The 26,880-nt window shown below is 38.8% G+C and overlaps 1 protein-coding gene across 4 annotated transcripts in view; it reads right to left on the reverse strand.

The window, feature by feature from the left end:
- The window catches only part of march8 (membrane-associated ring finger (C3HC4) 8), an 81,847-nt gene that overhangs the window by 48,507 nt on the left and 6,460 nt on the right, over nucleotides 1-26,880 (reverse strand). For 2 of the 4 annotated variants that reach the window (XM_044137513.1, XM_044137515.1), the window contains exons 2-3: nucleotides 10,435-10,632; nucleotides 355-510 (exon numbers count right to left, since the gene is read on the reverse strand). In XM_044137513.1, coding sequence (XP_043993448.1) covers nucleotides 355-510; nucleotides 10,435-10,530 — 252 coding nt within the window. In that variant the 5' untranslated portion in view covers nucleotides 10,531-10,632. The remainder of the gene's footprint in view (nucleotides 1-354; nucleotides 511-10,434; nucleotides 10,633-26,880) is intronic. The other 2 variants (XM_044137516.1, XM_044137517.1) reach the window with 1 other exon arrangement.

A 26,880-nucleotide genomic window follows, 5' to 3' on the forward strand; every position in this document is an offset into this window, starting at 1 on the left:
TTTTTTGTTTTTTTTTTTTTGCTTTAAGAAGCTTTTATTTATAAGAAAAAAAAAAAGGTCCTGAGCTCTGAAACATCGGACCAGTCCTCGAAGGGCACGCTACATGAATACTCACTGATGTGGCAAAGTGGAAAACCAAAGCGATCCTACAGCTTCTGACGACCCTGCCAGGAGCAAAGCTGCAGCATGTCTGCTGTTAGGAGCCAACTAGCTCCCTCATTCCACTAGCATTGCCTCAGCGCTGCCACGGTCTGTTTCTACAGCAACAACAGACTCTCGTCTCGTTTCCTTCATGGTGTTTATATCATTCCTTTTTTTTTTTTAACCTAATCTATTTTTTTTTTCTCCTCTCACCTGGCCCTTCTCAGTGTCTGCTGGGCGTGCCTCATCGACGCTCATTTTCTGGTTGATGGAGGTGAATGTCAATGCAGGTCCACAGTCCTCTACAGCGCTGAATGAAAAGCTCATTAGGAGGCCGAGGGTACCAGTGCATTCATGCTGCTGCACGTTCTGCAAGTTAAGGAAGGAGAAGATGAGCGCGACGCACAATTTTCTGGACAGAAGCCTCTGACCAGTCTTACATGAGATAATGTGTTACGTCTACAAGCCTAAGAGATTCAGGTGCACATAAACTGAATTTATATTTAATTTTGAGAGAGGGGAGAGAATTTAAATAGATAAGTTGCCCAGAGATCAGAATTGACTACTTTCGCCTTAATCTCTGACTAGTGATCGACAGGTCAAAAACGATTAAATTGAATTTTTTCCCCCTCTCTATTTAAAAGCAACAGAGCTAAAATAGCCTCCAGCATTTTCAGTCTATGCACACATCAATGAACAGCATGTATTCTTGACCACCCTGGGTTGAATAAAGGTTGTATTTGCAGGAATAAAATGAGGGGAAATCTTGTTATTTATTTTCTACCACCTTCTTCAGTCTGCAGCCTACTTCATTACACGTTCTAAGCATTAGAAGAAATTGGTATCATCCAAGAAAAACATGGCTGGCGTATCATTAGACTTGAAGGATATTTATGTAGATCATTTTAATTATAGTGAACATAGCAAAATTTGGATGATGGTGCCAGGTTTCTATCAGTGACAGAAACACTCAGAGTTGGAAGGAAAATGGATGGAGCTAAACAGTTAAATGCTACACCTTCGAAGCAAGAACTGACTTAAGGCTAGGCTGGAGTTTCACATTCAAAGGACATTTTGACTCCAAACATGCAGCCAGAGGTAAAATAAAATAATTTAGACCAGTGAAGCTCAACTCTAGTCCTGGAGAACTACTGACCTGTAACTTTAGCATGCTTCCTTTCCCCCCAAAAAGCCACAAGAGAAATACAAACCACACTTTTATCACCGTTTCATATTAGTCTATCATTTCAAATTCTTAAACCACTGTGGTGGTAACATTAGATTATGTAAACAGGTTCAAGAGGTCTGGAAAATTTTGCATTTTTTTGCATGTTATAAAGGCTCTAGAATAAAACAAAAGTCTAAAAAGGAAGCATTATAAATCACAAAAGGAGACCCGTGGCCTATTGGATAAAAAAAAAATAAAAAAATACTAGTGAGTTTGTGTGCACTACAAGTCCATGATTAAAATTTAACAACTAGTTATTGTGTCTAACTGCAGCCATTCCACACCTGACAGCCGGAGGGAAATGTTTGCAGCGTGGTCACAGAAATGAGTGCACAGGCCAAGATCTACCACACTCAACTAAAAGCTGGATCGCAAGTACAACTGAGAAAAGAAAGGAAAGATTAAGATTCTTCAAAAGACAGAAAGTGGAGGATATTTAATTGAATGCAGAATGTAAGAGACTGAAATGTAATGAATCCCTTTGAAAAATATCTTAAATAACAAATACATACAAACAACTCCACCCGAATTGGTTATCTTAGAATCATGTCTAACTGGCACCGCCAAGTATCTGATTGCCATCAGAGCGATCAGATGCCATCACTCAATGCCCAAGAGACTTGTTATGTGCCTGTGCTCTCACTGCATATTTGTTTTCCACCTGGGATGTGCAGCTCCAGATGCAGCTGATGCAGCTACCTGCCACCGAGTGTCACAAACGTGAGACAACGGACTGCAGGGAGGGAAGCATCTGAAGCGCTTCCTGGAAGAGAGAAACTTGGGCTCTCGAGGTGTTCGGAGCCAAGCATCTCTCGACTCACGACCCATGCTCATGCACTTTTACAAGTTTCCCAGGTCTTTGAAAGAGCAAAAGGGCCCACAGCATCACAGATCCTTTGCAATGCTTAAACGGAGGACACATGGCGCTTTTCCACACATTCACATCTTGTTTCATATGTTGTGCATCTGCAGTTTTGATTGCAGAAAAGCTCAGGCTTAGCCTCATTTTACCCGGCTGCATAAAGTCACAGCAGAGATTCAATTTGTGACTGCAGGTCAGTAAAGGTCGGTCATCCCTCTCGAATAAATTATCATGTGGCAAGAAGATAGGAATCATTAGAACTGGCAAAAATGTTAATCTGACTTTTTTATTTTAAATTGTAGAAACATCCACTTTCTACATTAACTTATTTTATTGGATTATTTAAGACGGCTCATATGTGAGTGAAAGCTTTTGTTCCTGCTAATGAGAGCTGAGATTGATAAAAATCAATGGAAAACAGTAGAAGCACTAAAAGGAAACTTCATTAATATCCAGCATTTTCCCAGCATGCTTAGAGCCATCAACCTAATCAGCAAAGGAACATGTCAATCTTAGCTCTTATCGTCCCATTCCTCCTTTCTTTTTTTTAGGTCTTAAATTTACTCAACCTTGTAAAACTTGGTGTAACAAAAAGTGTCACAGCTACTGAAATAACATAAAACACCCCATGAGCCCATCCCGGGGGGTTAAGGAACAATATATTTAACAAGGTGAGGCCAAGTCCTTCCTCACAGCACTCTAGGCCCTCAAAGGCCTGACTGTCATGTCGTCTACTCCACGTTTAATTACATTTTCTGCACTTAACCATCAAGTGGCTCCTGGGAGATTTATGCAAATCTTACACAGACAGCCAGACCAACACCAGCTGCTGGCTTTTGTAAGCGTGTAGCAGCCCTAAAAACCCACTTCATTAAATGTGTGTGTGCAGAAAGAAAAGGATTCAGGGGAATGCTAGCAGCAGGTGAAGTACGTGCAGCGAATACAGAGCAGAAAACCTTCGATGGATGCAAACAAAAAGTTATTAGCCGTTTTCAGTCAACGCTGCTTTTAGTTTTAGGATATTATCAATGCAGAATGCACCGTGCCATGAAAATCTGTGATGTGTCGTTTGCTTTGTCATATTCAGATGTTTGCTATAAAAACCGATGCATAGATGCTCCAGATGATTTATGAAGCATTGCAATAGATACAAAGTAAGTCTACAATATAACCCTGACCAGAGGTAACCTTATCAAAAACACCAAGCTCTTTTCAAACTTTAATATACCAATGATAACCCACTGTATTTTATTACTGACTAGAAAAAAAACTAAATCTTGAAGACAAGCATCTTATGAGGAGTTTCTTATTTTATGAAAATATACTATAATAAATCAATCATCCTATATAGCACTTATTGTGTTCCCCAGTTTAAGTCGTTTTAAATGGTATTAAAGTTTCTAACTAAATTCAACTTCCAGCATTTGTTCTTTTGTTCTCTGTGATTTTATGCCACCAAACCATCCAGTAGCACTATAAGCGCCCATTAAAAAAAAATTAAAAATAAAAAAAATTAAGAAAACAGAGTGGTCCATGTTGGTGATGGTGGTATGATGATGTGGGGGATATTTTTATGACCCACACTGAACCTCTTTTGTACAAACTAGTATAGTTTGAATTGTTGTTGCTCATCTCATTGCCCTCGTCACAGAGTATCCATCTTATAACACTTACCTCTAACAGGACAATGCAGCTTCTGACAAACCTCTAAACAAACCAAACTTTTTCCAAACTGATGATGAGTTTGCTTCCCTAGAATGGCACTCCATAGTCTCCGGATTTCAATCTAGACACTATGACTTGTGAAGATTCAATCAAAAACATCTGCAACCTTTGCATTGCGATTAAACGTCCAAATTTTCTGTTTGCTGAGCCATGGTGGGTTGAAAACAAGAGTCATCTGATGACAAGCAATGCGTTACACAATGCACGTCTCAGCATTCACTCTGTTGGTCCAACATCAAAGACAGGAAGATACACACAGTGTTTGCGTGCGTGTGGTCCTCAGCAGCTTTCACACTAGAGCTCACCCCACCCCACAGCCAGGCGATGTGAATGGCTGAGAAAAGGTAAATGTAATCACCACAAAGCACACCCAAAGTGACCCTCCTCCCTGTGCCCATGAAGGGGCGTCTTCACACCTCAGACTCCGGTAAATTTTGTTCAACTGAGGACCAAAATGTTCACTTTCACACAGCACCGTGTCAAACAAAGCAAACCCTCTGAGGAACTCCTCCTGACTTTCTAGTGTCAAACTAGTGTTTCATTAAAGCGACCAAATAGGGCAGGTGTGAATGCACTTATTTGATTATTTCAACCTGCATAGGGCCAACATGGAGAGACAAAATGTTCTCAAACACCTTTGCCATGAAGAATTTAGAACATGTTCAAGGCAAAATGGGAACTACTGCATTGCTAATAAAGGTTCTACTAATAAAGCGAAAGGTGAGTGAACCTTATTGTTTTTAGCTAAGTATCAGGGACATCTCTACATTTAGTTCTGGACTAGATGTAAACTATCAAACTCATGAACAACCTGAAACCTTCACTCTACGAATGAGACGATTGTTTTCAGTAACAGTTTAGATGCTGGTGTGTAGGTTTTCAAATTTACTGGGTGTAAAATGTAAAGTAGGTTAGTTTGCTGACACACAACATCCTCATCCTTATGAAAACAGCAGCCAGAATAAAGGCAGCCCCATTCTGCCAAAGCGTTATCTCCGCTCTCCAGATTCTGCTTCGTGCACCGGCTGCTGCACCTGTTTACACTCACAGCATCTCCGGCACAACAAACTGAACTGTGTCAGTGTGAAGATTCCTCAGTGCGAGTGAGAGAGGAGTGAAATTGAGTTCACACGTGATTACATTTGTGTAACAGGACTGCCAACAAGATTGCACACGCGTGTGCTGTGGAGGCAAATGTGAGAGATAATTTGAAGGTACTTTACTTTTGTAGAACACCTTTAGCCAATCACATTTTCAAGTTAAGACACTGGTGGAATTTAGTTTACTCCTAAAATATTCAAGTCGCACGACATTTACCGTCAACTCTCTTCTTCCTGATAAGTGAGCATTTCACACCTAGTTTATAAACGGGTCTTAGGGCTTCCAAGGTAATTATTCTGATATTTCCAGATGCAAACCTGAAGGCATAGCAAACTGGATGGGATTGGTTTGGAGGAGTATCAGAGGTTTGAGAAGTATTTTCACCTGTAGGGATACAAAAAAATTAAAAAACATGCGTTTACATATATATTTTTTAAACATTTGCATTTTAAGCAGACACATTTAACAGCTCTGTCATCTCAGCTAAAGCCCTTCCGTACTATCTCGGAAACCACGGAGTTCATTAACTACGCAGAGAGACGCATGAAAACAGTCCTTCATCTAGCCCACAGGCGATGTTAAAAGCCTTTTTATTGGCGGCAGACAGGTTTTTGATCTCGCCCTCTACAAAGCCCAGCAATGCTCGATCAGCGGCCCGGCAAGTCGGTGGCATCGGATGTTATCAAACCGAAAAACATCAGAAGACAAACAGGCAGTCTTCCCTGTCCTTGACTCAGAAACTCACTTACTGAGCGATGAAACCTCCAGAGCTCTCCCCTGTGCTCATTAAAAATGCATGCGGCTTCAAAAGTTTTGGCATCATGCACCACTTTGCCGGGCGAGTGCACAAAGTTAGAGAGATAAACTGCTCAATATGCTGCCAGTGCCAGATGTAAATAAGTGTGTATAGCAGAAAAAAAAAAAAAAAAGACACAGCTGCATCCTCCGATGCTTGCTCTTTGATTCACTGGGCATAATCCATGCCCATCATGTAAATTACTGTTTAATGAGCAGCGCTGCAGTGGAAGTCAAAAGACCTGTGGTAATGGGAGCCAATATTGTTACTGGATCTGATGCAGACTTCATTCTTGGATCAGATGTTCTCCTGAGGCCACCAATGAACCTTCGTCTGGAAGGTTAGGCTTATAACTGAATAAAGTGTTACACCGCTAAATAAAATAGACATAGTAATGTCATGCATTGTTTTAATGCATTGTCAAATGTTTTTGTTTTTCTTTAAGATTTAGCAAATTTCCTCAAGTTTAAAAGCATTGTTCTGCTGGTTCAGAGCATGGTTTAGTTTTGAAGAGCAAAAAGAACAAGACTGAGATTTGTGATGCATTTTGTGCAAACATTCAGAGAGGTGAAAGCTGTCAGACTGTTTCAGCAGCCACATAAACCAACGGACATACTTAAAAAAAAAGAATACTTTTTTTTATTACTTTGAAACTTTACAAAACCACAAAGCACAAAATGAGCTGGAAATTGTAGGCAGCCTTAATGGAATGTATTTTGCTTACATTTAGATGAACTGTTTGGTTAACAATTATGTATCAACGTATTTTTTAACATAATTAATTGAAGTTGAAGAAATGCATTGTTTTTCCAAATTCAATGAGCAAGCCTTTTAAACAGTCATAATTTCTTTACTAACCAAATTAGCCGTCATACTTTCCGCCTCGGAGTAGAACATAAGCATTCTGGACTAAAGTGTCTTCACAACCGTAACAAATGACAGCTGTACGAGAAGTCTCCTGCTACATGTTTACATTTCACCCTCTCCACCTTCCACCTTCTGCCAGAGCTTACTTTACAGTCACGTCAAGCATAATCCATTCACTGCGTGCCTTATCGAAACCCACAGACTCAAATAGGTCTGACCGCGCTAGTCGCAAAGAATGAGAAATGTCAGGGAACTTTGCTTCTCCTTTCAAAACTTAAAACCATTTCTCTGATGATTTATCAACCCAAACATGAGTTCTCAATTGGAGGACAAGTAAACTGAGTCACTGAGGGTAAATTTTCAACAAACTATCTTAAGTAGAGCTGATGAAGGGGCCAACAGGAGGTCAGGAATGGTTACATATACGTTTTTCTTTTCTAAAAGAGCAGCTTCTTAAGACTCCAGGGGCAGGAAAGTTTCCCATTTTTTTATCCCTCCCTCCAGGCATCGAAGTACCAGTTGTGTTGTATAAGAAGGCCGGATGGATTTGAGTCTTGTGACTAAACTGTGGGTGCACACACACACACACACACACACACACACGCACATCCTGCCAAGACCTTCGAGCTAATCAGCATTCTGGGTTGACTCTCATCTTCCTTTCTCTTCTTGCTTTCTTCTTTTTACACGCTGCTGATAGTTCCACAGGGAATGAAGAAATTGCTGCTCTTCATTCGTTTATTTCCTCTGTAGGAATTATATTCAGAGGCTAAGCCACCGGGAGACGTGCAAATAGAGGATGTGATGCCAAGCAGAGGCCCAGAGCTGGACCTTTACACTTTTGGTAAATTGAAGGAGAGCAGTAAATCTCTGCCAGGAAGAGAAACACTGACAGAGTCACTTTTATTTCCTAAAACATTAGGGTAACCTTTCCGTGGCTGTTCTCAGAGGCTAACACCCCCAATCCAGCAAACTATCTACTGCACACAAAAAAATATCCAAGTACGCAGAGGCCAGGATGAGATTCTACACAAAAATAAACCATCTAATATCCGTTTTAAACACACCTAGCTAAAGACACTTAATACAAAACTCTGTCATAAGCTAAATTTCTTCACACAAAAACTTAATAGGTTTTTCTATCCTTCCATCTATCCATTGTCTATACACCCTTGTCCCTAATGGGGTCGGGAGAGTTGCTGGTGCCAATCCCCAGCTGCGTCCCGGGCGAGAGGCGGGGTTCACCCTGGACAGGTCGCCAGTCTGTCGCAGGGCTAGGTTTTTCTAGTGATAGAAATAATTATATCCCTAGTTATTATGGTCAGTATTAAAATAGCAATTATTAAAATATGTGCCAAGATGCTTGCTAACATTCTATGCATTTCTGCAAATAAGAATGTGATAAAATAGTTATGAATATGTCTTTTTTGTTGATTATTTTTGTTTTAATGACCACTTTGAGACAAAATTGAAATTGAAGCATAATTTCAATGATGCCTGACTTCAGTGACAAAACTACCAGCCCGACTAATATAGTTGATATAATAATGACTGCTTACAAGAGTCTGAAGACAATTATCAAAATAGAAATAATTTTTTTAAATAGTTTCTGACAACAACAGATTGGAATGCTTCACTAAAAGGAAATGTCTGGTGGCTTTTTAATGCTGTCTGTGGGTTGCTGTGGCCTCAAAGCATCAGGAAGGACTTTCCACAGATGAGGAGCATCGGCACAGAAAGCTCTTTCCCGAGTGGCGCTTAACTGGAATCTGGGTTTTTGAAGCAGGTGGGAGTGAGTGGAGAGGAGCGGAGCAGAGGGAGCGAGCTGTCATTTGTGGAGCAAATCTTCGAGGCAAGCAGGGGCATTTTCATGCATGGATTAATGAGTGAGAAAAGTGTATTTCCACACTCTCATCAGCATATTAGCTGAAGACCTTTGGAGATATTGCAGCTTCTGAAAACTCTTGCAACAGATCCAAATGAATGGAGCATGACAGCAAACCAGTCTGGAAGCGACAAGGCGTGGATCAGTTCTTCTGGAACTGCTCCGGTAAGAGCAGACCGAAGTTCGAAAATGTTATGAAAATGATTGAAGGAGATCTTGCAAAGTAAGTTTACATAAGATTCAAAGATGAGGTGGACGAGCATTTTAACTCCAACTGATGGGAAGAGAGGATTGTTATGACACAAAACATAATCCTGGATGTAGGTGATGAATGATGCCTGCCATGATGGCTTCCGTCATGGAGGTGTTTAATTAATTTATATTCATATCCCTTTAAGTTTTTTTCCAGTTATTATTGTCTATCTGTGGTTTCTTTCATTTTGTAATTCCAACCAAAAAAAAGGAAAAGAAGAGTAACAGATAAAGAATGAATAAAATCTGCATTTAAGTTTATTCTTTAAAAATTAAGAATTGATAACTTAAAAAAAAAAAGATAAATAGAATAGGGAATAAACTTGGAATCAAATATTTTTCTTCTAGACCCCCTCGGAATCCTGGGCTGTATTTTAAATTTTACATCAAAAGCAAAAGCTAAACAGATGAAGGAGGAAAATGTTTCCATCCCAGAGATCTCACTTTCCCACTTCAAACTCGCCTAACAGGCAACGCTACTGAGCAAAGCTCCAGCATGTAGTGCCGTCATTAAAATGCAACAGCAGAGAGCCGACAGGTGATTTTAGAGGCACAGAGGGAAAGGCTGCCCAGACTTTGACTACGCTCATTAGATGAAAACTCTTAGCCAAGCCCAAAGGAAGGGAACACTTGCTGAAATTGTAATCGCCGGCTCTGAAATTTTTATTTTGCCACATTACGATACCAGAACAAATGGGAGAACTGCCTTCTGACTTCAGTTACACCGAATTAAATCACCTCTTTCTCCCCAATCGCAGACACCTTTTTATTTTTTTTTGCATACAGCTATCATGTAAATTAACATTAAATAGGCCAAAAGAATGTCAAAGTATGAAAAAAAATGTTTTTCAAAAAGTTAAATACGCCACAAAAAATGTATGTATATGAATTAAAAACAACCAACATGCTGCCTCCTCCTTTATGTTACTTTTATATTTAAAATCATCTCAGCTGAGATCATTTGCTGTCAACTTACTAAAATATTTATTCACCACCGAGCCACAAGGAGCACTGAAAAATACAGCTTTGGATCCCATCCACTGGTGTTATTTACTACCTTTTCACCAAATGCCATTACAGAGGAGACATCTACCCCAATGCATCATCTGTACATCCAGCCAGATTTTTGGAGAGAAGTCAAACAGTCACAGAATCTCAGAGTAAAATTAACAAGAGAAAAGACAATTTTATTAGCTGTGCCTCTTTTCTTATTTTAAAGTTGCATGAATCTTTAATAAAACTGCTTAATTAATGTTATCTCAAAATTTGGTAGCTGTTCCGGTTTCGCAAGATGAATATTAATTTGCGCGTTGCTTTGGGGGAGAGCACCTTATCGCACTCCGACACTCATCTGTAGATGTTATGTGACGGGAAAAGGTTGAATTAATTTGAATCCTGTCTGTTCAACGTGTTGCATTTGTTTTTTTATTATTATTCACACTGTACACAATGTTTACTCAGAGATGTTCCCCTTTCAGCACAGAGATCACAATCGCTGCCATCGCATATCTCTGAATGACAAACGTTTCTCATGATGCAGCACAGCTTTGAGATGATTCATGCTTCTCTCCCCGTACCTGCTTGTCCTTGTCTTTCGCTTTCCCACTGCCCGACATCCGCGAGGAGGTGACATCCCGTGGGATGACGGAGATTTGGTGCAGTGGCATGTTCATCCCAGCGGGGGCCAACCAGGGCTGCTCACAAACACACGTCCTGTGCTGCTTCCAGAGCACAGCGCATGGTGGTTCTAACTGCAACACTTCGCCCAATCCTTCCTGCAGGGAAGAGAAACAGCATCGAGATTTGTTTCAAAAAACACTGCACATTGTTGCAAGAAGGCAGACGATGGAAACTGTCAAGAAACTTTGATTGTTCTTTGTTCCTGCATGCTTGATGTATTCACATTTTCTATTTACGAGATAAAAATGAGTAAAACGGATCCCGTCACAGGCTTAGCCACAGAGATGAGTTCCTCTGGTAGAGGTACAGAGTCCGTTACATTTGGCCATTTCATGCTCAACTCTGAACATCCCACTCAACAGAAACTGTTTTTTTCCACCAGTGTTATGCTTCTCCACATTGAAATCACGCTCTGGTTCGCCTTGAGCACAGGATCAAAGTGTGACATCCTGCTCAACGTAGTGTGACACAGGCCAGAGAAAATTGTTGAATTTTCACAAAGAATGAATATGATACTGTGTCAACCAACAGGTCATTTATGTTATTTATTCATCAACGTTTATCATCTACTCTGACTTATATTTTTAAATATGCCCCTATATAAAATGCACTTATATACTCTGTATTTCTAGATATAACTTCTTTCAGTTATTTAGCTGCAAAAGGCATTACATTTTATTAATTCGATACACAGAAGGAAATACAAGGGTTTATTTCTTTTCATTTTCATTAGACGTAACAGGTAATTAAGAAAACCCCACAAAATTAGATTTCTTGTAAAATTATAACAGCATATAGAATTAAGAAAAAACATTAATACAGACATTTTATTTCCTAAACAAGCACAGGGATTAAAGCCGACTGGACAGCTGTGCAGCAGATAGACATCGACATCCTAAAGGAGGAGCTAAGCCACAAAAGTCCATTATTAAAGAAGCTGAAAACTGACAGAGTTCTTTACCAAACAAAATGATGGAATGTTGAGTGGAAGGAAGAAGAGTGGTAGAAAATATTAGGCTGACTAATATTAGGCCAGGTAGCTGCAGGATTCACATTATTGTAACACAAAACCCACTGAAGACTTTGGGGAACACTTATAAGATGGCGGCCAGGTCATGGGCTACAACTGAATCTGCACTTCCATTAAAAATGTGCGCAGAACTTTATCGATAAGACACAAATGTAAAATAAATAAACAATTTCGCAATTGTGGTGTTTCCATTAAATAAGAAGCACAACTGAAAGCAAACATGAATTAATTTATTTACTCAGCCAACAACAACAACATCCGGTTGTTGATCACGACTCGTGTGACGTGAAAAAAGTGTTTTTTCACGTCACAGTTTTTCAAAAATACACCAAATTCGATACAGCCGAAAAACCACCTCATCCTAGTGCACAAAACATGAGGAGTTTTTCATTAAAGTAGATTTATTTTTATTATTCCAGTTTGCTCAATTCCATGATCAATGGAAATGGAGCTTATCTCATTCATTCAGTTAAACCCCTCAACCACAGAAAGTCAAAGCGGTGCCAAGAAAAACTAAAGAACTAAACTGTTGTTCATTCCTATTTTCAGATGAAAGATTGAGTATCATTTGGAAATCAAAATGCCAAACTCAGGAGGAAGAATCCAGATTGCTTTAATTCCAGTCTGAAGCTTCCACAGTCAGTGATGATATCTGGATGGTGTTGGTATCATCGCAGCAGTTTAGGATATTTTAGCGCCCTTCATTCTAGATGATAAGCTTTAGGAGATGCTTCTTTTTATTTTCCAACAGGACACGGTAGTTGCCTACTCCCTCCTAAAGTAGCTGCGTTAACGACCATGTTATCACTGAACTTGATTGGTCATTAAACCCAACAGAGTATCTATGAAGTATTGTCAAGAGGAAGATGCGGGACACCAGAGACATCAATGCAGGTGAGCTGCTCTTAAAAACTACCTGAGCTTTCTTAACACTTCAGCACTGCCACATCATCCTCTCCTGGATTTTTCTACACATGGTTAGAAAATACAGGAAAAAAAAAAAACTAGTGCAGTAAATAATTAAAGAGCTCATCCCTGAAAAGACTGAGAAAGAGCTGTGTAGGAGTCGAATCAGAGGCAGGATTTCCACAGCAGTAGCGAGTGAGGTTCATATTTGGGTATTTTCAGCAGCAGCGGCAGCATCATAAAACCATCGTCGTGAGTTACACTGATCGTCCATTTTAGCTTTTCTTTAATGCAGCCATCTGTACTGCCACTGACAGCAATTAGGCTTTACTTCTTCTCACAACAAGTGCCCGACTGTGTTGTGTGTCTGTGAAAGTGCTCGTATATGGGCCAGTCTGCCAAGCGGACCCTCGAGCTTCAGCACATGAAAATGACAGGATTAAGAAAGCAAAAAGCAAGCGGACAGATGGGAGGTCAGCAAAATTAAACCAGCGTTGATGGCAGCAGGCGGGGGGGGGGGAGTTAACAGGGAAGGGGGGGGGCAGGGGTGGGGGTGTCTGCGTGGGCTTTCGGATTGAGAATGCCGCACGGGTTCAGTGAGGACCCGGGCGGAAAGCTAGATCTCTCACTTCAGCTCATCACTCCTCTGTCTCTGGCAAGTCCTCATCAATATGGAGAGTAGAAATGAACTCGCCGTCAGCAGCTCTGTCGGCTTCATGTGCAGCAGCTGGCAGGCGAAGGGTTTGTAGTTTTATTAAGAAACTCCAACACAAAATCTCAGTGGTAAGAGGAATTACTGCCGGTGATGGTTATGAACATCACAGAGGAGAACGACACTTTAAGCAGAAAAAATAAAAATAAAAACATTTAGGCCAGAATCACAACTTTTATAAAAGTAATTTAACTTGTGTTGTAATAATTATGCTGCCTTTGATATTTTCATTTGAAATAAATGTTTACTTGCTGTTATTATTACCCTATGTTATTTCTACAGTAATGCAAGCTACTGTTCATGTATATTCCAATTGTTCATAGGTCAAGACTTGCATAAGGGTATACATTTACATATTTTACATTTATATTTAGGTGAATAAAGGTTAATGTCTCACTGACGGCGGTACAAAAACAAGTTTAATCGTGAGTGTCCCAAGTGCAGCCTGGGGGTTATTCTGTGACACTTTGGCGGAACCACCGAACTGCAGTTCAAGGGTGGCAGAAATCAGACACACAGTTGACAAAGATCAAAACTTTTGTGTTTTTATCGTACATTTTTCCTCTGGTAAAAAGTAATCCTATTACAATAAATGGAAAATGTTATGTATAAAACAAATTTCCTTTTTAATTTCTTCCCTCCCATCCCCCATTTCCTGTCCAGCAGGGAAGCAATCAGAGTTGTTATAAACAGATTTCCTTTCACAAGAGGAGCATTAGGGCTTTTGATACTACACTCCACTTAATATGTGTATAAAAATATATTACAAACTGCTTTGAGTTCATTTCCATTGCAATGGAGATGGAGATAGAAGAGAAAAGGAAAAGGAGAAAATTGAAATGAAGAGAGGTGGGGGAAAAAGTTAACAGGGAAGGAAGGGAATAAAGAGTGAAGGAGAGCTAGAAAACACCCAGGAAGTCTGATTCTACACCTGCAGGAAGAAAACTTAAAAAAAGAAAACACATTATGCTCATATGACACTGAAAAGTAAATGGTACCAATTAATACAAGATGTATTTAGTGACAACAGCAGCCAAATATAGAGTGTCTCTGAACAGATTACCGTAATTTAAACACCTGTGGGTGTGTGTGTTTGTATGTTTTGTCAACAAAGCTGTTTAATTACAAGTGTGAGGGGGCAAAAATAAATGGAATAAGAACACAGTATCAACAAACCAGATGATTAGGAGAAAGGATAATGCTATATACTAAAAGTAAAACCTTTAAACTCATCTTCTCTTAAGCCAAAACGTACCGATGTAAAATGCTGAGGTATGGCTGAAGGTCAGTGTGAGGATAAACAGAAACATATTCTGCAACACTAACAGGTTATAGTTCATAAAATCAGGCTGAGGACGATGTTAGATTTTATTTCTTGGAGCAGCATCATTGCACATCCTGCTAGGTTCCCATCACAAAACACTTACAAAAGCAGCATTTTTTATCATTACCTGAGCTGTGATACAAAGTAAATGAAAGAGCTGAGCAAAATACATCACAATTTTCTCAGTTGCAATCTAAATTGCACTCCCAGCTGTGGTTCAATCACAGGTTTCTGCGGCAGATGAAAAAGCTGACATGCGCCACTGTGATTAGCAGAGAGCTGCTGCATCATCAACTTAATTTCCATAATTTTTTGTGCACCTCACTTCATTACGTTCAGGATGGTGGGTTGTTTTAGCCCATCACAAGGCTAACATGCTGACCCATAACCATGCACACTCGCATCTAAGGCATTTAATTGTCACCCGTTATGTATCACACACGTCTTCTGTGTGAAAACAGGACGAAAAAGAGAAACCCAAAGAATGCACACGAGCAACAATCAAGCCCAGATTTAAACCCGGGATCCTTACTGCTGTGAGGCAAGAGCATCATTCTACTGAGCGAGCTCTTAACCTAGCAATAAAAAAAAAATAGCTGCAGTAAATCCATCACTGTCTGCTCCACTCCTAATTTGAATTGTGCGTTTGCATTTTGCTTTAAGTCTAGCCACTCTGCCGGACAATAACAAGGACAGAGACGTGGGTGTTAGACAAAATAAAGACATTACCACATGGAGCATTTAGTTAGCAGATATATTTTTAGGATTAATAAAGCTAAACTCATTCTGTCAAGCTGCCAGGTAGTACTGTGGATGTACCATCAAGGTGTGTGTGTGTGTGTGTTCTCCAGGCTGTCTGCCAGTCACAGTTCACAGCCACAAAATGACAAGCTACGATCTCAGCAGTACCTCCACCTTTCTCTGACCTCCTGCGGTTTCTGCTCTTACTGGCCTGTTTGTATTTTACACCTGTAAAATACAAACGACGGCTTTCACCAGAGAGAAATACCTTTAGGCTTATTACACTCTAGAGTTAAGCTGGTGTTTACAATCAACCACCAGCTGTTCACAAACCTGCCAGTAAATATCTCCATGAACCTATTTTCGTCAGTGTTTAATAATTTTGTTCCACCCCAAAAGCTTAAAGAGTAGCGAGAAATTAAAAGTGTGCGCTACACACGGAGCACAACTCTAGCAGATATAATCAGTCTCCGGAGTTTAACAAACTAACAATTCTCTTTAGTAATAGATAAAACACACTCTCCAGAGAAATTATAGTTGATTACAAAACTATTTTAGTTTGTTTCAATATGGTGTTTCTCAGTAGACTATAAATGGGACAAATTTTGTAAGAATGTCGATAAAGATTTGCTCTAGCATACTTGGGATGCCTTTAGTTAACACTGCAGTTAATTATTAAGTGGAAATTTATTAACTGTGATGTCAATGAGTTACATGAACCAGGAGGAACATGTTTCAGTTTGCTTGTTTTGCAAATCCAAATTTGATAATTATAATAATAATAATAATAATATACAGTGATCCAGATCTGCACTGAAGAAAAAAAATAAAAAGCAGTGCAAATCATCAATCAAAATACCTTTTTATTAAGGCGATAAAACCCCTAAGCCTGCAAAAGTTGTGAAGGTACCCATGAGGATTACTTTCAAGAATAAAGGGAAGAGGTTTTTTTAAATTGTTTTTTTTTACAAGAAGTCAATCCACTCAAATGTGACCAGAGGTGCTGCATCAGTAACTCTACATGGATCGATTGTGTTCTTAGGCAGCTCCAATCATCTTTAGATGAACGACTATTATTCATGTCTTGTACATTTGGATTTGGTTTGGTTTTGAAATTGTGCCTGCAGACAGAAAGATAGAGATGACTGACAGGGATGAAATGTAAAAAAACCCCAAAAAACTAAAAAACTATTAGCTCCCATTGTCCAGCTGGAGGACATTTATCTAACCAAAGACAATTTTGCCTTTCCTTCCATCTTGTCCTCTCCCGGGCCAAATAAATCACGTCCAGGACTCCTCCAGGTTCTGCTCAGCTGAACTCTGCTGTTTCGCCGTTTGCCAAGAGGCCTCCTCTGAGATCATGCTGTCAGATAAGATCCAAGATACGGGTGAGGGTCTGTTCTCTAGTTCTGAGGCGCATCCAGCTGGAAAACCTCTGCTGTGCATCAATCAGTCCTAATATCACTGCTGTACAAACAAAGGTGAGGCGTCTCCCCAACGGTTCAGTCAGGAAACTTACAGAGAATGTTTTGATTCAAACTGATTTTTAAAATAGATTTGTGAGAAACAAAGAAACGTTAAATAATTTCTTACAGCTGTCATTTCAATACAGTTTTGTTTTTTTTGTTTGTTTTCTTTTGTCACTGAGAGAAGATAGTTACAACCAAGATGAAACAATTTTTTGTCATATCTTTCATCATACTGCTGGCGGCATAGCTGATCTGGCAGCTAATTTTCATCTCAAAGCCATCCTAGGAATCAGACGCTGATTAGACACAAAGATTAACAGAGACTCAAGAACAACAACGCATTCAAATCAAATCTGTCATCAAATATGACACTTTCATAAGACTAAACATACGATAGTTTACCTAACTGGTGGACAAGAGTCAGTGATGTTTTATAATCTCTTAAGCATTTATAGTCAAATGATCAGAAATTAACATAATGTTTAAAGTGTCTGTGTTGTTTATCTGCAGCAGTGTGTAATCTTATAATATGTCAGCTTCTTGCCCTCAAATCGTCTTTGTGACAATTTGCTTGACATTCATGACCTATTTTCAAGAAAACTCAAATCAAGTCTTTCTAAGCATTTGGATTTCTAGAGAGTTGAACATATGAAAAAGATGCTCATCATACATGCACACATTATCTCATACCCAATTTATAAACCAAACATTCATCCAAAAAAATACCCAGAGAGAAAGATTTCAGGCTGGGATTCAAACCCAGGACCTCCTTGCTGCAGGGTAACAGTTTCACCAGCTGTGCCACCATCCATCCATCCAGAGATGATGATGCCATGCACTCTAGTAATGCTCCCAAAGGGGTTTAGAAGAGTAAAAGTCTCACAGCATTATGGATCCTTCATTGCACTTAGCAGTAGTTATGAAGTGCATTTCCATGTTTTCATTGTTTGTTTCACACCAAACAACTGGAGTGTTGCCAAGTTGCTCAGAACCAACAATTACAGGTCAACTTAAGTCTCAATAGTGCTTTATGAATTCCCCAGGGCTATGTTTGTGATTGCGACACAGAAATGTTTTCTTAATGATGTGCCTCAGAACATCATTTGCCATGTAAATGGCTTCCAAGTTTGTTGTAGGAAGCTGTTAATCTCAAGGAGGCACGTTTTGTTGCACCCCCACTACCGTCATACTCAATTGGTAGCTTTTTCACAATCACATTATTTATCTCGCTAGTCCTACAAATCCCGGACTTCACCAGCCTAATCAAAAACAACAAGCTGTGTTTACAAAATGCTTCTCAATCCAAAACACCAAAAATAGGACTGATGCTAGCAACGCTAGAAAATTAGATCAACACATGGAACCTAACAGCTGACAAAGACATTTGTAAATGAATCAGATAAAGCATTTATAAATTCAGTGAAAGAAGTGGCACCGACCACAACCCCATGCAGCATATTGATTTAAACACTAAACACTCCTCCAGAATGAAGCCCGGCAGGGAAAATATGTCTAACAAATAACCTATAATTTCCTCAGTCCAATTGTTTTTCCATCTTCCCAGTGCAACCAACACTCTACATGAGCTTTCTGATCTTGGTAACTTAAATCTACATTTAGTGCTGACAAGTGAAAGTGACCAATTTTATTTTTGGAGAGCAGATTTTTCAATGACTGGCACTAGAAACTTGCTAGGTAATGAAATACAGCACAAAGGCAGATATTCTGTAATTGACTTATCACACACACACTGATATGGGAGAGAAAATTTGGGTTCGATGTACTGTCATTTCTTTGTTTTTAAGGTTTTTAGGCCCTTTATTCAACAGTACCTGGAGAGGAGGAAGGAGAGAGAAAGAGAAGACATGCAATAACTGACCCGAGACCACTGAACCAGGAACAACTGAGTCAAGAACAGCAGGCGCTATGTATGATGCAACTACTGTGTCCCTGAGCTACATGATGTCCCCTTATGCTGTTCATAATTGAAATGAGACAAGATTTATCAAACAATGCCACAAAGGACTCCAAATATAGACATGGCGGTGTTGAAACAGGCCAAATGGTCTATCCAAGCAGCAGCACCAGGACACAAAAAGCAAAAAGGCAATTCCTTTACCATATATAGTGTTAAAAAAAGTGGACCAGGTACTCAGCCTTGTGGTACACCTGTATTATTTTTCTATGACTTCCCACCACTTATGAAAATACAAGATATGATTAAAATCTAATGTATATATTTCTAACAAAAATACACTAAAATATATTTCACTCACTGGCAGTGAGGGATCAAGTACGAATCAACTCCTAGAAACATTAGTGGAGGGTGTGGGGACTCTCTAAATGTTCAAAACAAAAGATGGAATAGTCCACTGAGCAATGCAGTGATGCCCTTAAATTTCAAGACGGCAAACAAAACGCAAACCAAAAGAACGCAGAGAGCCTACAGGGAGACTGACTGCCTGGTGGCTTTATTGTATTGCTACGTTCAGCAGCTGAAAAGAAACAATGCCAGGAGCAGATTATATTAGTTTCTGCCTGCAAGTACATTGTCCAAAGGCCAAAATTAAATTTGTTTTAGTGTGCATTGTTGCAAACAAAGTCGCACCACAAAAGTGCATTGTTGCCGTTCATCCAACAAAAGCCAATTAGAGTTTGAAACTAATTCACAAAGATTAAAGCAAATCTGATTCAATCAAATCTGATGATAATTTATTCTTCATTAGAGATAATTGCAGCATTCAAATAACATGTTTCTGACAAAAGACTCCAGCAGCAGACTATGCAACAGCTCAACCAGCTGCATAAAGAGCTGTTCTCTCTTCAAAAAAAAAAAAAAAGCTGCTGTCATTTGAGACTCATTAAAAAAAAGCCCCAGTTAGAAGAAAACACAGTCGCTTCAAGACTCAAAGAGAATTTTATGATGCAAAGATGTTCGCATCTTTTTGTGCACAAGCTGTCTGACAAGAAGCGAAAAGCAAGCAGACGCTGGGTGTACCACAAGCAGGATGACTAGTAATTCCACAGGAACAGCAGAAGAAAATATTTGGTAAGTAAATGAAAAGAGGAAAATAAAGCAAAAGCATAATTCTTCAGTATGAAGACAGGAACTGAAATGGCTTAACACCTAGTCACTGCTTCTGTAGATAAACCGACACACTGAGCAGGCCGCTTTTGTAATCTCAAAGTACCAGTAAATGCAGTGAAGGGAGAAGTAGAATAGAGGAAGCAAGAGCTCCAGAGTGCATGCAGGCAGATTTAAACAGCAACTCATGCGACAAAGTGCATGAATTCAGCTGGAGGCATCTTAATGTAGCACCTTGTTACACAGCTTGGTAACCTGTTAGCACGTTCTTCCAAAGGTACAGATGTAACCCTAAAACCACAAGTACAGATTCGCATTTACATGTTGGGAGTTGAGCCAAGGCTGATATCCTGATTGAGCAACAGAGAGCGAACAGGTGCAGCTTCAGCGAGTCAAACAGCAGAGATTGTTTGGAGAGGTTTTTCATGCAGCACTGATTTCTACAAAAAAACAACAAAAAGCAAAGGTTTGGCCTAAACACTTGAAAAGCAATGCTGGTGCTTAATCCGAAGAGCAAAAAGATCAACAATTGGAGGTTTTTATAAATGCAACCCACATTTGCTGAATTGAAATTACATTCATATCCATCTACAATGTGATTCTTGAGTCAACTTAGACCTTTAAATGAAGGTCTGAGATGGACAGTACCAAAAAAAACAGAAAGAAAAAAACAAGGAAAATATGACTGTTGATACCTAATTTAGTCAGTGTGAGAAAATGCGAGAGCATTTACTGTAAGAGAGAAGCATGACCATCATAAGTCATCACTTCAAAGTGAAACTCAAACTAAATGGTCATTTCTCAGTCTGACCAAATAGAAAATTGACTGACTTGAATCAAATCTTACCTATGGTCTGGTTCCAAAAACTCCCAAGACATTTTTTCTTTGTACAACTCTCACAAGTATGGCGAGCAACTTCCTTGATTTTGTTATGCCTTCATAAAATTAACAACAAACTGCTCTCAGAAGAATCCTCATTTATAAATGGTAGATGATAAATAAAGCTGTCCTGTGAAAACCTGAGAGGTTTTGAAAGGGAACATTAGTGAACAAACAGCATAGTAATTAGGTTACAAAACCATATCTTTTGACCATATCACATAGCACTGTTCAATTAATTCCCTATAAATGGAAAGAGTATAATATAAATGGCAGACAGAAGACAGAGGTCTGTCTTGTAGTTTGTCACAAGACATGTAGGAGACAAAGCAAAGGTAGAAGAAGGTTCTCTGCTCATCATGAGTTCAAAAATGAGCTTTTTGACCTACAGACAAAATTCTGAATGTGGCTGGAAAACAAACTCTACCAATAAACGTGACAACACGAATCATGGTGGCGGCAGGGATTTGCTTCTTTTGCCGGGACTGGTAAGCTGATCAGAAGAAGGATGGAGAAAACATGGGGCTATAATGGCAGAAACCTGCTGAGAGACTCGAGAATGACTCACCTTTCAGCAGCAGATTGACACCAAAGGTACAAATAACAGGTCATTCAGAACACAGCAGGTTGTACCAGTCAGGGTCCGGCCTCAATCCAATGGAGAATAAAGGGCAACAAAATTGTCAAACTACCAATCCAAGATGATTTTTCTGATTTTGCTTCTCTAAAGATGAATTGGTAAAAATCTCCAGATGCGTAAAACTGATACAGGCAAACTTACAAGACTTGCAGCGGTACAATTGTAGAACATAATTATGCATAACATTGTGTTGGTTTATCAGATAAAATAATACATTTTAGTATGAATACCTTTTTAAGTTCAATTAAAGTTGAAGATGGCAGAATTTCCCTCGTTTTATTAAATTATGAAGGGTTATCGAATCTGCAGTTCCACTTGAATGTACTTTTGTTAAAAATAAAAAGAATTGTTTATTATTCTACACACCTCTATCCTAACGAGAGCCTTCTCAAGCATTTCAAATCTCAAAATAACTTGCTGAATAACTTTAACCTTGCAAAAATCCAAAATCTTTCTTCCTGGTATTTTCACATCTTTTGTTCTTTCAGTTCGTGTTCATGAATTTGAATTATTACTATTTATTTATTTATTTTCTCCAGGGAACACGCCGTTACAGTAAGTCAAGGAGGTTATTTCAAATTTCACTGAAAAGCAACGAGGCGTTCATTTGGTGCCTTCCTGTTTGATTCCTTGAAAAACTTGCACAACATTTGCTGCTGGAAAAAAAAAAAAAAAAAAAAAAAACCAGCCAAACAGGATGAAGTTAACCAAAGATTAAAAGTTAATAAATAAGCAGGAATGTTTGCTGCATATGTAAACACTTTGATAGATTCAAAACCGCCACTGTCTTTCTTTTTGATTAACATTCAAGTGAAAAAAAAAAAGGGGCTCTGCTTTGGCGTAGGAATGAGGAAATGAAACAACAAAGTCACCACTGAAGTAGAAACCAAAACCCATTTTCACTCTTAAAAATTGTTTTGACATCAGCAGCAAGAGCTAAGTGTGTCTGTCCTCATGGCTGGTGTTTGTCTTCTCCCTGCCGCAAGTCACAATCCAATTCTTTGAAGGAGTTACGGACCGGTGGGCAGCTGGTGCCCACTGCACCGCTTCACGAAGAAGCACAAAACAAAAGTGAACCAATGTGTGTGTGGGCGTGTGCGTTGGTGTGTGTGTGTGTGTGCTGAATGTCAGGAAACCAGGCACCGAGACAGTCTGAGAGGCCGGTACTCAATTCAGTAGCAAAACACAGCTGAGTCATCGTGTCACAATCGGAGAAGTGGCTAGTTAGTCTAATGGAGAAGGGTGCAGACAAATCAGAACGCTGATTAGAAGAGAAGGTAAACATTAGTTGTAATGGAACGATCCTTTGCTAAAGAAAAAAAAAAAAAAAAGAAAAAGAAATGGTTCCTGTGGCCTGGGGTCAAAAACTGGCCTCGTTATTGAATTTTCCTGTGATTCTGTTTGAGGACACCCTTCCTGCACATTATTTTTCTCTGACGACTGAACACTGTTGAACACTGCAAGCAAGAGTACTTAAATGCTTTGAGTACTTTAAGTACTTACTCACTACAACAGAGAGTAAGGCTTGATCTTTAATTAACACTAATAAAAAATACTTTAACCTCAGGTTTTTAGTTTTCAGTTCATGAAATAACAGCTGACATGTTATTTTGTTTATCCCTTATTTTTTTAAGCAGGTATTACTAACAAATGAAGTCGAACTGTAATATTTGTTAAAATACTGTTCTTTTTAAAGCAACTACATATTTACAGTATGGTAAAGTCACATGATTGTCTGCTGTCAGACAATTGTTTTGGACTTCTCTTTGGATTTCACATCTAACCGTTTAGAGAATGTAATTTTTAACTCCATTTAGAAGTGAGCTATGCAGTTTTAGGACAAGCTTTTGCATCTAATGAAAAACATTCAGAGGAATAGAACATCAGAGTCGTTTCCTGAGGTCATCTGTTGTTTCAGGTCAACATAACAGGCATTTACTCTCAAATGACCCCGCTGAGGTTAACAACACTACCAACTCTCTTTGCCAGAGGCTTTTTCCACAGCTTTTATGCTGTTTGAAATATATTTTCTTTAATTCAATCCAAACTCTAACACTTACTTGTATCTTCAGAATAAAATCTAGATACTCCATGCAATTAGTGTGCTACACACACATTTCTATGTGAGGAATATCTGATTTGTGGGAATATTTGATTGGTCAAACACAATTGGTCACTTTTAATTCAACAATAACTACTGAAGGCTTATGTTGTTTTTCCTGCGCTGACCGATTCTGTATGCATTTCTCCTCCAAATAAGTTTATTTGTGCAGTAAACCTGCAGGATAACAAACAACAAATTATAATCACAATTGTTTTGCAATTTCACAAACGCCATGAAAACATTGAATTTATTGTCCTGCTGAAAATTATACTTGCAAAGCAGAAAATGGCTAAACAATTTTAAGAATAATTGATTTTTTGATGACTACATGGTTTCTAATGATTGTTTTCGGCTGACATTAAAACTGAAGAATTGAATTAATTACAGAAACCCAATTTGGGGGCTAGGAGAGGACATAGGAAAAAATTTACAACTAATTTATAACTTTTCACTTTGACCATCAGACATGAAGCAAAGTCAAAATATTAGCTTAAACCTTGTGATTTTTTCTTCTTACATGACTGAATGTTTTTTTTAAGATTAGACTGTCCTTTTATCAACTTTGCAGTGCTTTTAATTAAAGAGGTAGTCTTGATGGGTCGTATTCCAAGTAAGGTCTGATTTCTCTAGCTTTATTGAGACAAGTTTATACAAGGCCTGATGGTAGAAAGTAAAAAGCTTGCAGCAAGCCCAATGAAAATATAATACAATGATGTAATCAATAAGTTATCAAGATAACTAAATATGCATCCACAATTGAAGTGATTTATGTTGTACAGCACTTTGTGACTGTCTGTGAAAAGTGCTTTGTGAACTTTACTGACAATCAGAAGGACTTTCTCAGATATGATCTGAGAAATATTTCTCATCTTATAATGAAGTGATCAGAAGTATAAGAGTCCAACGTATAACAAAGCCGTAAATATCTACACGAGAAAAGATTTCCAGCAGACCAGCAGGCACAGGTGATAAAACAGAACCACATAAAATAAAATAAAAACAGTCAGAAATGCTTTGACTGCTGAGTGGCAAGTCGGCTGCATAACATGAAACATGAAAAGGTTTTCACAAATCTAATAAGCCATATTTCGAAAGCAATTTATAAAGGCTAGAGCAGAATGAATTTAAATAACTAATAATAACCAAAACAGACTAAGAATTTAATTAATCAAAGAAATGCAGTTTTGTTCATAAGCAGAGCGGGGATTGAAGGTCTATTTTTGCCACTGCAAGTGTTTCATTCTGCTTGGAATGTGTTGTGATGACAATTAAGTGATGAATGTACACAATTTTAAATTACAGGCAGCAAAAGCAGCCACTGGCTCTGCAAACACCAGCAGCAATAGTTATAAGCTTGAGAAGCCATTAGTAATAAAAACTCATTTGAAATTCATAATGAAATGACAGTGAGTGCCTCGTTTGGCTGTCGGGATTTTCTTCTTCAATTGAAGTTGATTATACATGCACTGTATACAAACAGATAAGTAAAATGCACATGAATGAGTACCGTAATAATTTTACAGAGGAAGTTAAAACAAAATGTTATATGTGACCTTGTTTTTGGAAAACCCAGTTTTCCCTATTTTTTTTTAAGCACAAACAAACAAGATGACAAATTGAAAAGAAATAAAATAATAAAACCATGAATATTAAATGTAGAAATCATGAATTAATCAACCAAAAACCCAATTCAATTTCCCTATGAAATCAAGAAAGCATTAAAAGGCTTAAAAGCTGTTTTGGTAATAAGTCCTTTTATCTTACTTAAAAAGAATAACAGTTCTAAATACGAGTGATGACATTTCATCTGAATCTACAAAAATCAAAAAGTATTAATATATTTTAGCTATTGGGTTTTATTATTTAACCCCATTTATGACTAACAAAATTGTGGAGGAAAAAAATTATTTTGTGTCAAAACATCTTGCAGGTAGCCCACATCTTTGTGCATCTGTTGGGGTGGGCACATGTTCGTCTTGAACCTACATGTTGTCCATCAGTTTACTTTGTATATCTGCTGGCTTGGCGCTCTTTCTGTAAGCTAAGTGTGACTATGAGGTGAAGCTAGCTAAAAGTGAACAATTGGCCTTTTAACCCCCCACATTCCTAAGAGGGGTCAGGTGCTTTTAACGCGTGTGTGCTTCAGGCAGGTCACCAGTGTGTTTTTTTTATTGTTTTTTTTTTTTTTTTTTGTGGTTTTGCTAACAGAAGAACTAACGTGCCACCCAGCTGACTGACCGTGACATCTGCCACACTCTTCCTGAGCGTCGTGAAGACTGCGGGAGGGTTCAACAATTAAATCTACTCCAAACCTTGCTAAAAAAGAGTAGAAATTAAGCTCATGTGGCCTGTTTGTGTTTTAGATTTGTGTGGTTTTGTGCCACACGCACATGATGCGTGTTGGAGATATGGCTGCACTCGTGTGGGTCAGGTGCAGACAGTTATAGTTTTGCGCGTATCCTCCGATAATACGCACAAAATTATGATGTAATTAGGAGTGCAGGCACTCCTAATTACATCATAAACATGAATTGTGATGCCTGGCTTTATGCAGTGGGAGAGAGGGTGAGAACAGACATGGTGAGCGCCTTGTGCTTGGCTACTTCTTGCTTGTTGCTCTTTGGTCAGTGTTGGTTAGCTGGTCCTGACTACAACACTAGTGAATACAGCTATAAGGAGCGACAAAACTGAACACAGTGGAAACTTTGTAACAAAAAAAGAAAATAAAATTAATACACAACACTGTTATTTTATTATAATGGAATGCTTTACTAGAAATATATTGGTTCCAGGCAGTTGTGCAGATACTTTTGTAATATTCTGCAATAAAAAAATAAATAAAAAAATGAAACACTTGAAATGCCTGTAACTCCAGCAAAAACAGAGCATTAAAAATAAGTTTCGCTTTGAGATTCAGTAACCGGCACTTGTCAGCAATGCAACACCTGTTGACCCTACAGTGACTTTCTCTTTACAATGTGCTGATTACTCTTGACTGAACGCCATAACATTTTAGGCTACAGGCTTCCATATTCAATTTAATAGATCGATTATTTAGTTAGTGTCAATCTGACTGGAGCCCTACGGTCGGGGCTGTGTCGATAAGGGAGGTCGTTCCCTGGCTGCAATCAGATTTTAACCATCACAAGACTTGTGTCCTCAGAACCACTGACACACAGAGAAGAGAGGAATGTTGCAGGTGGTCCTTCCTGTACCAGACCGGCAGCTCAGATGACATCGGGCTTTCCAAGCACCTTGTGACATTCAAACAACTAAGATTCCAAGTTCACGTTCCGCAAATAGTAAAAATGTCAACAACGCTTCCCTTATGACATGCCACAAAGCAGGAAGAGAAGTTTGCAATTAAAGAAATTCCCAGCTTAGTAAGCTCCTCACGTGCAGTTTGGACTTTGGATTCTGTAATGCCTGGGGGGAAAAAAAAAAAAAAAAAA

The sequence above is a fragment of the Gambusia affinis genome, linkage group LG13 (assembly GCF_019740435.1).
Source record: "Gambusia affinis linkage group LG13, SWU_Gaff_1.0, whole genome shotgun sequence".
In the NCBI taxonomy this organism is placed as follows: domain Eukaryota; kingdom Metazoa; phylum Chordata; class Actinopteri; order Cyprinodontiformes; family Poeciliidae; genus Gambusia; species Gambusia affinis.